The sequence below is a fragment of the Taeniopygia guttata genome, chromosome 26, assembly GCF_048771995.1.
Source record: "Taeniopygia guttata chromosome 26, bTaeGut7.mat, whole genome shotgun sequence".
In the NCBI taxonomy this organism is placed as follows: Eukaryota; Metazoa; Chordata; class Aves; order Passeriformes; family Estrildidae; genus Taeniopygia; species Taeniopygia guttata.
In genome coordinates this window covers 6225114-6240735 of record NC_133051.1, presented here as the reverse complement: position 1 = coordinate 6240735, position 15622 = coordinate 6225114, and the positions used below count along the sequence as shown (strand labels likewise).

Genomic DNA, 15622 nt, shown 5'->3' with positions numbered 1-15622 from the left:
GGGTGAGGAAGGAGCTTTTAGGGTGATGAAGGAGATCTTGGGGTGATAAAGAAACTTTTGGGGTGACGAAGGAACTCTTGGGGTGAGGAAGGAGCTCTTGGGGTGAGAGAAGAGCTGTTGGGGTGAGGAAGAAGCTCCTGGAGTGAGGAAGGAGCTTTTGGTGTGAGGAAGGAGCTCTTGGCTGTTGCTGTGCTTGGTGGGGATCTTGGCCTGAGAGAGCAGCCACCACCACCTCTCCTCGATAGGAACAAACCCTGATCCACTCCAAGCTTCCCACCAGTGCTGCTGCTTCCCTGGGCATCCCAAACATTCCCCAGGTAGTGCTGGCAGGACTTTCTTTGCCTGGTGGCCACCAGCTCTGCTGGCTGGGCCACGGTGGACACAGCTGTGTTTGCTCTCCTGGAGCTCCCACTCTCCCAGGCCCGGATCCCTTGGGATCAGCTGCCCTGCTGGATCCTGCAGAGGGATGGAAATGTGTTTTTAAGACCTTGCAGAGGAAGGTGAGATGGCCATGGGCAGAGGAAAACCTGGCAGAAATATGGGAACCTTTACATGCTGGAGGATCTCAAGGAGAAAAAATTAATCCACGGTGAATGAAGAGGTTTTTTTTAACTAAACCTCCCTTTTCACCCTCAAGGTTTCCAGTAAAACCAACCCCTTGCCTCATGCAAATATATTTGAGATGTATTTCCTTGCTTTAGCACACGAGGAAGCGTTTCCCTGCCAAGTCACAGGTTCCAAAGCATTTTGGCATCTCCAGAAAACAAACAACCTTCGGATTGCTTTTATTTGGGGAGTGCAGATTGCAGCATGAACCCCGATCTGAGCATGAGACCAACGCTGCTGCTCGGGGCTGGGCTGTGCTTGGGCTCAATTTCAGCTGGTTCTGAAGCTGTGGACATCCCTGCAGGAAAGGTGAAGGAAAAATAGCACTTTGGGAATGTGGGTGTCTGAGAAACTGAAATGAGACGTGCTTTATGTGTTGGGAAATGACCCCATGGATCAAGATTTTTTTAAAAAAAACACAGAAAATCCTTATTTTTTGAGCAGCCTGGTCCTTTTCAATTCTGTGATTCTCTGATATGAGCAACCCTGAAGACACAAAGGCCCTTCCTTCCCCAGCTTTACCTTTCCCTCAGAGAAACAACCCACAAATAGCTGCATTCAGGGATGTTATTTTATTCTCTCTCCTGCAAAACACGGAGCAATTTGGGCAGTGTGGGGGTTCAGCTCTCAGTAAAGGGGATTTGGGTTCTGTGGAGTGCAATGGGAGGTGGTGGGGGTTTGGCTTTCCACACAGAAAATTCCCAGCTCAGGTACCCAGAGGCTTTCACAGAAGGTTCTGGCCCAACTCTGCATCAGGCACCTGGAAAAGTAATTTTTCCCCATAGGGTAACTGTAAAATAATGAAATAGAAGAGAAGCTGTGATCTGGCATTTCCTCTCTATGGTATTTGTAGAAGTAATTTCATAAGTATTTCTGGGTTTATTCCAAACTTGGTATTTAAATTGATATTTTAAGGAGTTTTGAGAACAGAAAGGTGGAAAAACCCAGGTCAGAGGGGACTCCTAGAGTCAACCTCCTGCTCAGTTTAGAGAATTATCCCAGGCTTTACCCCAACCCAGACATCTGGGAAGAAAAGGCACAAATAATTTCAGGGTGTCATTCTCCCTTTTAGGAGTTTTTCGCAGAATGTTGATAGTTTAGTTGATTTTTCAAGGTTTTAGGGGAAGTGTAATTTTTCTTTCTATTCTTTATATTTAGGACTCTGTTGGCTCTGAGTGCATTGGAGTGAGAACATGAAATCACCAAATTTCTGGGTCACTATTCCACTAATTTTTTTCAGTGGAGTCCTTCTCACTGGTACAAATTCCTACAAATTATATACCCTTTAAAATATTTGCTCCAATGATTTTTACAGGAGCTTTTCTCTAAAAAGCATCAACAATCTGAGTTTTACATAGAAGCCGGTCATCCTGATATTTCCAAGGATAGCAGAGATTGTCCTGCACAACAGAACAAAAGAGAATGACATGGTTGCAACACAGTGAACAATAATTACTTTTGTGTAATGCTGAGAAAGGCGATAAGAAATCAGAATTTACTGAAAGAGGCAGGAAGTGAGATAACAGCTTTACTGCTTGCAATCAAACATTATGATAGACCCTGCAATAAATATATAAACTTGATGTAGGATTTAATCCAAGTCTTATGAAATCCATGGCTTAAGGTTTCTTGGTAAGGAGTAAAGGCAGGAGTTTGGCAGCAGAATGTGATTTTTGGGCTGTGGGTTGTAATTCCTGGACTGCAAACCTGGTGCCTCTCCTGTGGAGGTGTTTTCCTTACTAAGCCACAAATTCCCTGCTGAAAATGGGAGTTTATTCTCCTTTATCAAGGGAAACGACCCTTGCAGTGCCAGTTTCAGCAAGCACCCACCTACATTTGCCAGAGCCCATCCTGAATTCCTCCTCCTCTCCTGGGCTCAGGTTCTCCTCCATCCTTTCCTCCTTTCCAGGGCTCGGCCCAGCACAGACCAAAGTTGGCTCCAGGCTCCCCATGGCGCTTCTTTCTCCTCCTTTAAAACAAAACACACGGATGCACTGCAGGGAACACCCCCACTAGCACCTCTTGAAGTACTCCAGCATGTCAGACACCAAATTAGGCCATTATTTCACAGTTTCCTTCTTGTGAATTATGTGTTTCCCCTCACCGCTGTCATCACTGAAGGTTTTCTGTCCCTAAATTTATTTCTATGGATATAACATGGTCTGGATTAAGGTAGATGCACGTATCTTTGCAAATCAGTTCCTAGAAGGGATTTTTTGGGCCTGTCCTTGTCAGCTTTGCATGGAATGAGCTGGATTTGGCCCCAGAAGCTGCCCAGAGTGAAGCCATTCACACCACACAGGTCCCTCCCTCCAGGATTTTCTATCACCCACGGAGCCAACAAATCCTCTATACACAAAAACCCAGCCTTGCTTTCAGCAAGGATTTGCTTTCAGCAGGGCTCCAGGATTTCCATTTCCTTCATTTGCTTTGTGCTTGAGCACGTTTAGAAAAAAAACCAAACAACTTCTCAAGGACTTTGCTTGCAGTTCCAGCCACGTTCTGGGGCTGCAGAATGGACACGTGTCTGGGAGATGGAAATATTCCACGGGTCAGACTCCAGCCCTTGGAAATCACAAGCAAAGCCCTTGCAAAACAACCACTGCAGCCCCAAAAGGTGTTGCCTGGCCAATTTACCTCTTTGCTTTTGAAGCTTGATTTTGGCCAGGGTGAGGATGGTGATGGTGATGCAAATCAGCAAAAGCAGAGCTGGTAACACAACTGGGAGCAGCTGTGGTTCACCTGAGGAGCTGGCAAGATGAAGCACCAGGATTAAATTAGGTTTGGAGTCACCTTTGTGGTTCATGTGGTGGTTGTTTTGACACTAAAGAGTACCAAGGAGCTGTAAACTCTGACTGAATCAAAGCAAAGTCAACAGAGTCAAGGAGAGTTGCAATCATTTGATTTGGAGTTTGGCTTATGAGGAAGTGATTTCTACGGCTGCTGTGTGGGGTTTGTGCTGCCAGCTGAATTAGCCCCTCCAAAGGGAAAATGAGCTGTTTACACGACACAAATTCACAAGCACAATACCAATTCACAAGCAATACATCCTTTTGCTAAGTTGCTACAACCCTCACATTTTTGGAAGGTGTCTTCCCTCTTTCTGTTGGGATGCTGTGGCTTGGGGGAAGCTGGGGAGGATGAGGGGGATGAGAACCTGAGGTGCCCAGCTCAGTACTGAACTGGATTTGTGGACTTTGTGCCCAGCTGGGTTCTGGCTGGCCCTGAAATTCCTGGTGCACCTGATCCCTCCCAGGGATCCTGCAATTCCTGGTGCACCTGATCCCTCTAGCAGGACTGGCTGGTGGCCACGCCTGGGAGAGAAGTTGGAGCTGCTCACAGGAGGGAAACCCACTGGGAAGCCGCTTGCACTGGGGTGAGACACAGGAACTGGTGTGGAGAGTGACCAGGGAATAATTCCTGGCCCAAACCCTCCCAGCCTTCGGATGAGCTGTGCCCAGAACTCACTCCTGGTTGAACAGCGAGCTCCCAGCAGCGCCTGTGGGCTCGGGAGGGCTGCCCTGGGCTGTGCAGCAGCCACACGTTCACCAGGGCTGTTGCTCAAACCTCAGCAACGTTCCCCAAGGTCCTGGCAGTGTCCTGAGCACAGGGAATCAGGCAGGAGCACGGCTGTTGACTCTGGCAGCTGCTCCACAGGAGCAGCCAGCAGCAGGAGGGTCAGAGCCAAGCTCCAAGTGTGCACAGACACGAGGTGATCTCACCACCTTCTCTGCCTCCTCGTGTCTCCTGGAGGTGTTTGCAGCTGTGCACAACTTCCACAGGGCCCTGGGAATGGGGCAGAGTGGCTGTGAAACAGCAGGGATGTGGCTGTGGACTCACCTCTCCGGAAAGGTGTCACCTGGGGAGGTCACAGAGGTGCCAGGGGTGGCAGTGAGCAGCAGGGAGCTGGTGCCCTTGGGGACAGTGCCCATGGTGGTGTCCTTGGGGACAGTGCCCATGGTGGTGCCATGGGTGACAGTGCCCATGGTGGCATCCTTGGGGACAGTGCCCATGGTGGCATCCTTGGGGACAGTGCCCATCACGTGTGCCGTGCTGCTGTGCCTGGCTGTGCCGTGAGCACCAGGACGTGGCACCGTGGCTCTCCCAGGAGTAGCAGCTCCTGGGTCCCGTGAGGAGCAGGTTTCTGCAGAGAACATTAATTTGAGGCTTTAGTACCCAGCCTTTGGCAGGGGCAAGGTGTTTGTTAGATTTACCACAGATTTACACATTTCACCTGGCATCTCATGTGAAAAAACACCAGTCAGGCATTCCTGCTCTCCCTGGAGAGCTGTAAAAGCACTAATGAAAACCTGGATACCTGGCAAACATTCCTGCTTTAACCCCATTCGCTCTGCCTGTGCCAGAGGAGCAGTTCCATGGATCTGTCTATTTACACTCTGCAGTCTTTCAAACTGCAAGATAACCTTCAGCTTCCCTTCAGAGCCAAACACCTCCCTGTGCTGCACTTGGCAAGACCAGGATGTCACATCCTGGGGGTTTGCATCATAACTAAACAATATTATCACCTAAACCTACCACATTTCTTTGGAAAGCTCAGCTCTCTCACCCCTGAAAGCCTTCACCATCACCCCAACTGCTTGCTAATAATGAAAGGAAAATGTAGAACAGTTTTGGGACCACGCAGGTGTCCCAGACTGCGAGGCAAGATGAATTCCATTTCCCATCGCTATGGCAGTTGTCTTCTGTTAATTGGGCAGTTTTCCTTATCTCTTCCACAGCCAATCCTCTCTCGGGGAAGATATCTGCTGATAAAGGCTGTTGAATATAAGAACTGGAACATCCCACTGGGAGATGCTCTGCCCAGAGGGAGGAGCCAAGCATTCCTACCTGGATATAATCTGGAGTTTGGGACACCACACAGCTTTTCCTGCGCTGCATTTCCCAGAGGAACAGCTGCCTCTTCCACTGCAAGGCACCCTTTCCTACAGGAACTGCACCCTTTTCAACAGGAACAACACCCTTTTGTACAGGATCCACACCTTTTTCTCCAGGAACTGCACCCTTTTGTACAGGAACTATGCCCTTTTGCAGAGGAACTACACCCTTTCCTACAGGAACTACACCTTTTTTCTACAGGAACTACACCCTTTTGTACAGGAACTACACCCTTTTGTACAGGAACTACACCATTTTCTACAGGAACTACACACTTTTCTACAGGAACTACACACTTTTCTACAGGAACTGCACACTTTTGTACAGGATCCACAGCCTTTTCTACAGGAATGACACCCTTTGGTACAGTAACTATGCCCTTTTGTACAGGAACTACACCATTTTCTACAGGAACCACGCCCTTTCGTACAGGAACTACACCTTTTGTACAGGAAATACACCATTTTCAACAGGAACCACACCCTTTTCAACAGGAACTACACCCTTTCTACAGGAACTACACCCTTTCTACAGGATCTACACGCTTTTCCTACAGGAACTGCACCCTCTGTAGAGGAACTACACCCTTTCCTACAGGATCACTGCTCCAACAGAACCCCACCTGCCACTCCAGGAGGATTGCAGCCACAATTCCCAATTGGACTGCAGCCAACACCCTGTCCAACAGGGTGTCAGGTTGTGTTCTGCCTCTGTCAGTGTTGTTTTGATTCACTGCATTGTTTATTTTATCTCTTTATTTGCTTCCCTAATAAAGAACTGTTATTCCTGCTCCCATATTTTTGCTGGAGAGCCCCCCTTAATTTCAAATTTATAACAATTGGGAGGGAGAGGGTCTAATTTTTTGGTTTTAGTTTTTTTTTTTTTTCCATTTCAGGGGAGGCTCCCGCCTTCCTTAGCAGACACCTGTCGGTTCAAACCAAGACCCCACCACCTACCCTTGTGGATGAGCAGCTTCAGGGAGGCCGTGAGCTCTGTGTGCCCACTGCTGGCCCCACACCAGTACCAGCCTGCATCCTCCTCCCTCAGCTGCCCCAGCACCACCATGGAGCTGCCAAGCCCGGGCTGGCTGCTGGACATCCGTGCCCGCCCTCGGTGGGACTCCAGCACGAATCCCTCGTCGTCCAGCAGCACCAGGCAGCTCCCTCCCCTCCACCTGCACAGGTATTTCCTCTCGTAGCTCCCCTTGGGGTCGTGGTGGCACTGGAAGGACAGCGAGCCCCCGACTGTGCCGCTGAGGAGTTTGGTTCTCCTGGGAAGGGCGGAGGCTGTAGGGGAGAGCACAGACTTCTTTATATATATATATATGTTTATATTTCATGCCCCTCACCCAGCACTGAGCCCCCCATGCCCTGTCCTACCTGTGGCCACCTGCAGAACCACCTCCTGTGGGTTGTCCTGACCCCTCAGTCCTTGCGTCCCACACAGATACAGCCCCGAATCTTCCTCCTTTAAGTCATTTATCAGGACTTTGAAAGTTCCAGAGCTCTCTGGAGGGGTGATAACGATCCGTCCTTGGTACCTCCTGCCCACAAAGCCGTCAGAGCTGGCGATGAGAGCGCAGCTGCTTCTGCCCACTTTGCACCAGAACCTCTTCTGGTGACTTTGGGTGTTCCCAGAGGGGCACAGGACTGTGACAGAGCCGTGGAGATCCCCTCGGATGAGCTGGGTTGGCCTTGACACCGCGGCATCTGTAGGGAGAGAGCAGGACAGGGACTGTCAGCACACAGAGCCCCCCAAAACCTGCCCCACCCTTTTGGCTCTACAAGTTATCTCAGGCCGTGCTCCTCAGCTCTGCTCCAGGATAAGAAATATTCATAATTTTGGCTTAAAATATCTCAAAAATATCCACACATATAGTTCACACTCTGCAACACCATCAGTTATTTCCTTTACTTCTCCAAAATCCATTCACTCACTCATTTCCCCTGTGCCCTTCCCCAGAACCTCTAAAACCTGTGTTTCCAACAGGCAGGAGAAGGAGAATCCTTTCTGTGAAAAACGCCAATCTCTTGGTTTTTAAAATTTTAAAAGTTTAATAATAATAAAATGGTTATAAACATAGTAATACAATTAGAGTAATAAAAAATTTAGAGTTAGGACAATTACAAGACAATAAAAAGCAAAGAATTATGGACACCCGGATGCTCTTGGGCACTTAAGCCACGACAAGCATGCCTTATGAACAAAGGAATCACCCCTAAAACAATACACTGTTGCATATTCATATATACTTCATGGTTATGCATACATTTATTTAAAACAATAAACTCTGTCTGTTATATGTCAACTGTTAACTTTAATCCCCACGGCATCTTTGAGTGGGAGCAAGGCCTGAAGAAATTAGCTTCTTCTGATAAGAAAACCATAAATTCCTCTTCTCTGGAAGATTTAGGTGTTCTGTGATATTACCACAAAGCAAGTATCTCATTCCTTAAAAAAACCCCACATACACAGTTTCTATTTTAACTACTAAAGCTTCATTTTAACTACATGAATGTAGTAAAATGTATTACATTCATGTAGTACATTTTAATAGTTGTGCTGTATTAACATTTTAATACATTTACCATACTATTAAAATGTTACATTTACCACACTATTAAAATGTTAATACAGCACAACTAATCAATATAACATAATACTATCTGCATAGAGCCGTATAATATGCATTTTTCACACTTTCACATTTCTGAACAGCTGATTTGGCCAAAACTGCGTGCTTTTACACCCCAAAATTATAAATATCTGGCTAACAGAAAAAAAAAAGCTGAAGCACCTGATCCCAAACTTTTCCAGGAGCCACGACAAAATCCTGTCGCTATAGGACACATGAAAGCACAACGCAAAGGTGAAAAAGAGGAAGTTTATTTTCTGACCCCAGCATTTATACTTTTCCAAAGGTGACAGTGGATTGGAGGGTGAATGTGCCACCTCTCCAATGACATTGGACAAACTACCAGTACATCAAATTTCTCCGCCTCTATAGAAGAATGAAAAACAATAGATTGCTTACAGAATGTCGTGTGAGAAAGTTCTCTACAAGAATGTCAACTCAGAAGGCTTTAGAAAATCTTAACAATCAGGGCAACAAAATCTTACCTGCCAAAACAGTCAGGTTGAGGCTGGCGTAGAGCCCTTTGTTGGTGCTGCCGATGCCACACCTGTAGGCGCCCGAGTCGCTGCTCCTCAGCCCTGTCATTGTCACCGTGAAGGTCCCGTTCTGGGGGACATCCCCCAGGGCCACCCTGCCCTGGTACTCGCTGGCGGTGAAGCTGCTGGAGATGATGGTGTAGCAGAGCCCGTCTGCTGCGATTTTGCACCAATATTTCCGCCCGTGTTTGTTGGCCGGCGTGGCGGGGTAGAAGCACTGGTGGGTGATGGAGCCTCCGAGGTTTCCTGCCATGAAGCTGGAGCTGTACAGGCGGCTGGCAGCGGGCGCTGAGGGACGGGCACAGAAGGGTTTGGTTAGTGCCAGCCTGCCAGCAGAACCCAGCAGGGCTCCTTCGGGGCAGGGCTGCGCTTCTGAGGGGCACCAGGGCACACAGGGCTCAGAAAATCTGCTTTGGGTGTGGTGTTTCCTCTCCCTGAGTGCCTCTGGTGCCACAGAAAATCTACCTGGGATGTGGTGTTTCCAACACCCTTAAACATCTCCTACCACCCCCAGTTATCTCCATTTTTAAATTTTGTTTTATATTTTTAAAAATTTTTATTCCCTGCCATTCATCTTTGCACTGATTGTTGCTGCCCTTTTCCAGATCTGACCTGAGGGCTTCTGGTGCCACAGAAAATCTGCTTTGGATGTGATGTTTCCAATACCCTTAAACATCTCCTGCCACTCCCCAATCATCTCCATCTAAAAAAAAAAAAAAAAAAATTAAAAATTTTATTCCCTGCCATTTATCTTTGCACTGATTGTTGCTGCCCTTGTCCAGATCTGACCTGAGAGCCCCTGGTGTCACAAAAAATCTATTTTGGATGTGGTGTTTCTAACACACTTAAACATCTCCTACCACCCCCAATCATCTCCTTTTTTTTTTTTTTTTTTTAATTAAAAAAATTTTTTATTCCTTGCCATTCACCTTCGCACAGATTGTTGCTGCCCTTTTCCAGATCTGACCTGAGTGTCCCTGATGCTACAGAAAATCTATTTTGGATGCGGTGTTTCCCCCCATGAGTGCCCCTGGTGCCACAGAGCCACTGGCCTAGATTAGTGGGGACCCCTCAATGCCCCTTACAGGACCCCCCAGCCTGGAGTTAAAGGTCAAGGGCAGAAATAAATGGAAAATCCCTTTGGCATTTGCAAACTCTGCCTGACCTGGCAGCATCCTTCTCCCTGGGGATGCTGCTGGGGCTCTGCTCCCAGCTCCCCCAGACTGTGCTGGAGGAGTTGGGGGTCCCACACTGCAGGTGGAGGTGTTGGGGTCCCACACTGCAGCTGGAGGTGTTGGGGGGTCTCACATTGCAGGTGGAGGTGTTGGGAGGTCCCACACTGCAGGTGGAGGTGTTGGGGGGTCCCACATGGGGGTGGAGGTGTTGGGGTCCCACACTGCATGTGGAAGTGTTGGGGGTCCCACACTGCAGCTGGAGCTGTTGGGGGGATCCCACACTGCATGTGGAAGTGTTGGGGGGTCCCACACTGCAGCTGGAGGTGTTGGGGGGGTCCCACAGTGCAGGAGGAGATGTTGGGGTCCCACAGTGCAGCTGGAGGTGTTGGGGGTCCCACATGGGGGTGGAGCTGTTGGGGTCCCACACTGCAGGTGGAAATGTTGGCTTCCCACACTGCAGCTGGAGGTGTTGGGGGTCCAGGGGAGGGTTCTGCCGTGTCCCCAGTTCCAGCTCTGCAGCAGGGGCTGGGACTCACCTGGCAGCAGAGCTGCTGAAAGGAGCAGCAGCAGCATGTCCAGCCCTCCCTTCTCGGGGCAATCCTCACAAATCTCACGCCGGGCAGGGGATTTTGCTGATTTCTGTGTTATCAAGAAAAAGAGAGAGGTTGTGGCAAACGCTGGAACTCTCTGCTGGCCACTCAGGGCAGGGCGCTACCTCCCTGCTGGCCCCACATTCTGACCTGTCCTGGGCCAAAAAAAGGGGAATTTTAAAAGGAAAAAAAGGTGCTGATGGTGCTCTGTGAATCCCATTTCTGCTCTGAACCCTGTGCGGTGGGGTGGGGGCTGGTGAAGGCATAGCTGGCAATGAGGGGTCAGTGACAGCCAAAAGGTGTGAGGGGCCTGCTGTGGCATCAGACAGCCCCTTCTCCCTTCTTCTTCTCCCTTCTCCTTCTCCCTTCTCCCTTCTCCTTCTCCCTTCTCCCTTTTTCCTTCTCCCTTCTCTCCTTTCCCTTCTCTTCTCCCTTTTCCCTTCTCTCTTCTCCCTTCTCCTTCTCCCTTCTCCCTTTTCCCTTCTCCCTTCTCCCTTTTTCCCTTTTTCCCTTTTTCCCTTTTCCCTTCTCCCTTTCCCATCTCTTTTCTTCCTTCTCCCTTTCCCTTCTCTTCTGTTTTTTCCATCTCAATAAACTACAGGAGAAGCTGCAGATCTCAGGGGTGCCAACACCCTTAAACACCTCCTGCCACTCTCCAATCATCTTTATTTTTATTTTATTTTACGTTTTAGTTTTAGTTTTAGTTTTTGTTTTAGTTTTAATTTTGTTTTTATTTTTATCTTTGTTTTAGTTTTAGGTTTAGTTTTAAATTTAAATTTGTTTTTATTTTATTTTTATTTTTATTTTTATTTTTATTTTTATTTTTATTTTTATTTTTATTTTTATTTTTATTTTTATTTTTATTTTTATTTTTATTTTTATTTTTATTTTTATTCCCTGCCATTTATCTTTGCACAGGTTGTTGCTGCCCCCTTCCAGATCTGACCACAAACAGTGCCTGCACATTCCTGTTTAAGACAGGCATCACTTATTTCCTTGTTTGAGTTCAAAACTTTGAGTTGCTTCAGCACCTGAAACTCTTCGCCTGAGCTTTGCCTCAGCCCAGCGCTGCTCCAACCTCCCGTGGTTCATTTCATGTCCAAGCATTGGGAGCTCTTCAAAGCCTCAGGAAATGGGAACAGGGACACCCCAAAGGCCATCGGGATCCTGATTCCTGCCCACAAACCCCAAAAACTGCTGGTGCCCTCCACTCCCAGCTGCAGAGGGTGGGGCATGGTGCTTTTGGTGGTCCTTCATCAGCAAGGTACAAAACGGTCAACTCTCTCTTCTTAGAAGGTCTTTAAATGTTAAACTAGCTAATTAAGAAATTATACTTAAATTATTTTCACTTTTAACTCAGTGTTGTGGTTTGTAGCAGCTGTGTTTCCTGGGAGTCTATAGTGCAAGGGAGACTTCTCTCTCCCCTAATAAACTCAGTATTAATTATATTAAAGGATAAATACTTAATTAAGGGTCCAAATGTGTCTCACTGTAGTTTGTTAGAGTTAGATGGTGAGAGGAGGAATGTTTTGAAAGGTTTTCATTTTAAATTTTGTATGTATTTTTTCTTTCTTTAATATTTTATAATACTATAGTAGTAATAATATAATAAAGTTTTTCCCGTGTTATTAAGCTTAGCCTGCTTTGCTCTATTCTTAATCACATTTCACAACATTCAATTAACAGATTACATTTTCATAAAGGTGCTGGCATTGTGCCAGTGTCAAACCACGACAACTCTGTAACCAATTATTTGAAGTCCACAGTGCGGGCTTTTCTGTCTAATTATAAAATATTATTCAAACTTACAAAGAAGGAGGAAGAAGGTGAAGAAGGAAGAAGAAGGTAAAGAAGAATAACTTGCTTTTGCCTTAAAATTATTATCTTGTAATATTTGAAAACTCTAAATTTTACGTTTTCTACTTTGTGATATTACACACTTCTAATTAACTACACACTTGTCATCTCAGTGCTGTTAATCAATTTTGGAAGTTTGTCCTATGCTCTCAGGTCAATGCAGTGTTCTCTTGGGACTTGGAGTTTGTTGGTACAGAAAGTTTAAAATTCTTAGGGGCTGCAGCTGGCCCAGGGCCCCTCTGAGCACTTCCCCAGTTTGGCTGGTTTTGGGCAGTGGGGAGAGCTCCAGTGTCCCCAGTTTGGCTGTTCTGGGGCATGGGGCAGAACTCCAGTGTCCCAAATCTTTAGTGATTTTGGGCAGTGGGCACAGCTCCAGTGTCCCAAATTTTTACTGGTTTTGGGGCAGAGGGCACAGCTCCAGTGTCCCAAATTTTTGCTGGTTTTGGGGCAGTGGGCACAGCTCCAGTGTCCCAAATTTTTACTGGTTTTGGGGCAGAGGGCACAGCTCCAGTCCCCCCAGTTCTGCTCACTCAGGGCAGAGGCCTCAGCAATTCCCTCACTGCAGCCCACAGAGACAGAATAGGTAAAAAATTAGGATTTTCACTCAAAGTCACAATTCCTACCAGACTGCATGACTTGGAACAATGAGGAGCCAACAAAAATGCCCTGTAAATAGCTGAATAGTTTTTTTTTTTTTTCATTAAAAAAATCGGTAATAATATTATTTCTATGCTTATTTAATCTTTCCTGATGTCCTGCAGTGCAAGCCCTCTTTTCCTTATTTCTGCTCTGCAGGACAGAACACTCAGTTCCATTTAAATCTCATTTAATATTGGAATTTAGGCAAGGAGTTGTTTTTTAATGCTGACCCACAAATAGCATTCAATATAAAGCAGAAAGAGACAAGAAAGGGCTAGAGAAATCCCAGGAGCAAACCCTGTATGTTTGGGTTTTTCCTGACTTTATTTCAGTCTTATTTTGTGAAAATGTTTATAGGATCCATTTTTGGCACCTGATTAAACCATTATCCTTCCACCATCCAGAACTGGAGTGCGTTTTATCTCATCCACATCATTTTTTTGTTGTTGTTGTTTTTGGACAAAAAGGGCAGTAATTCAATTTATAGCTTTAAAAGGAAAAAAAAAAGGGGGGCACAGTAGGGAGAAAAATCATCATAAGTCACTACCTTTATTTTTATAGAAATAATTATGTTGAATTTCAGAACTGTTCCATCCTGTGGGTGAAATCTCTCTCCTATAATCACTCTAACAACAGCACTGTTCTCAAAAAGCAGCATTTTAAGGGCAAATTGAGACTCACCTACCTTCGATTGTGATGCTTCTTCTACTGGAAATTTTCTCTTCATCCACCTCCAGCTCGGATTTTGTTTAATAAAGTTGTTTTTGCAGCTTGCAGCTCAGTTAGTCTTTGCTTTTCTCTTGATGTCAAATTCTTTTTTTCATGTATTGATGTATAGAACTTAAAATGGGTGCACTAAAAATCTTCTGAGGTCTTGATGTGCGTTGCTGAGCAAAGTGGAGATGGTCAAAATGCTCAGAGGAGTAGCAGAGATGTCATCAAAAAGACCCCAAAATGGTCTTTTTTAGCTATCTAGAGATGTGATGACCTCATGGAAGGGGGAAAAAAAGGAGTGAAGAGACCAAGAGCAGAAATTGCAGAGTTTGAGAGGAATTCCCCTGCTCTACAGACAAAATGCTTTAATATAAAACACGTAGTATGTCATGAGATGGTGTTTGCTGTGAGCCACTTCCAGGCAGAACTTCACATCAAGAACTCTGTGAAAGGTTCCTCAGACACCTGTGCTTTGCCTGGCCCTTCACTGAGCTCATGTCTGTGTTTTGATCCTCTTTTGGGGTCAAAAAGATGATTTCTGCTTCCATTTTGGCCCTGAAATGTGAACATGGTGGGTTCAGACCACAGGGTGTGAAGGCCTGAAGAACAAACAGGGTCTGAAGAACAGACTCAGGGCAGTTTGGTCCATAAACACAATTCCTCTTTTGCACAAACCAAAGAATTTAGAGGACTTTGGAAGTGCTGATAGCTCCAAAGCCACGGAGGCATTTCAGCTGCTGCCAGGGACTTGGGGCTGCTTTGCTTTCCCATAAAAATGACAGATTAAAATCCCACCTGTGGCACCTCGGAGAGGCCCTGGGCTGGCTCCAGCCCCCTGAGTGTTCCCAGGATCTGCAGGACAACATTCCCTGGGTGAGGAGTGTCAAGGCTTCAGAGGGAAATTTAGGGAATTATTTCCTTCTCAGTCCTGTGGGGTCCAGGGCCTTGATCTCCCGCTCTGGGGTCAGCCAGGGTGTGAAGAGCAGATTGGTTTGTGTGTAAAACAATCCCTGAGGCACTTTGGAATCTCCCTGGCCGGGGATAAATCTCCACCGAGCAGTTTTGTGCCGTTCATGGTGAGATGATTAATCCTGGATTGCAGTAATTGTTGTGTTTTGTACCAAACCTGTGCCATAAATCCCCCAGTGTTGGCTGGGCTCCAGCAGAACTGAGGGAATTTGTTGCCCTGAGAGCAGCAAAGCACCAGGATTGGTTTTGTGTGAGCAATAAAATGGGATACAAGCACTGGTGGGAACCCCCTGGGAATACTCAGTGTTATTTCAGAGAATCATTAAAAAATGGAATTACAGGAGACCCTCCTGGGCAGTACCACTGCCTTGCACCTTCCACTGCGAAAGGAGAGGTAAATTTAATTAAAGTTTAAAAAGTTTAAAAGTTATCTTTAATTTTAAGTTTAAAGTTAAATTTAATGCAGGTAATTAAAGGAGAGTTAAATTCTCCTGGACTGTGCTTGTAAAGGAAATTCCTGTTCCTTCCTCAAAGGTGCTGAAGGGGGAATCTCCTCCCTGGGAGCAGCACCAGGACAGGCAGAGGCTCTATCCCTGTGCAGATGTGGAGGTTGCTGCCAGCACCTCAGCCCAGCCTGGCTGTGCTCAGAGCTGTAATTAATTAATGAGAACAACCCCTGGCTGCCTCTCAGTGCCAGGTGAATGATTGAACTCCTGCTTGGAGCCAGCCACGGATGGTTCTGCTGCACACAAACCCCTCTGCAAGGAACAACACTGCCCCTGTGTGGGAACCCAGAGCTTCCCTCTGGCTGCCCTGGCAGGTCTGGGACCCTGACAGGGGTCAGGAACCCCCCTGGACAGAGCCCCCAGAGACACTGGCTGTGATCTCTGCCCATGGAAAAGAGTTTTCAGTCTTACAGGATGAATTACCAGCTCTGAGTGTTTGATATCAGTAATAATTGAGTGTGGCACGGGTGCAAAAGTAAAATTTTAGGATTCTAGATGA

General features: G+C 46.6%; 1 protein-coding gene across 8 annotated transcripts; it reads right to left on the bottom strand.

The window, feature by feature from the left end:
- Positions 1-769: 769 nt before the first annotated feature.
- LOC121471166 (polymeric immunoglobulin receptor-like) lies at positions 770-13934 on the bottom strand. 8 transcript variants are annotated; one of them, XM_072918861.1, is made up of 10 exons: positions 13620-13934; positions 10385-10487; positions 8623-8961; positions 6882-7211; positions 6459-6788; positions 4447-4750; positions 3244-3356; positions 2437-2575; positions 1961-2006; positions 770-1396 (listed from the first exon to the last, which is right to left on the bottom strand). In XM_072918861.1, the coding sequence occupies exons 1-10, from the start codon at positions 13659-13661 to the stop codon at positions 1331-1333; spliced, it is 1812 nt and encodes a 603-aa protein (XP_072774962.1). In that variant the 5' UTR covers positions 13662-13934; the 3' UTR covers positions 770-1330. The 8 variants fall into 8 exon arrangements, with proteins under 8 accessions (XP_072774962.1, XP_072774963.1, XP_072774965.1 ...); XM_072918862.1 differs by having other exon boundaries at positions 770-1366; XM_072918864.1 differs by having other exon boundaries at positions 770-1366; positions 2441-2575.
- Positions 13935-15622: the final 1688 nt, after the last annotated feature.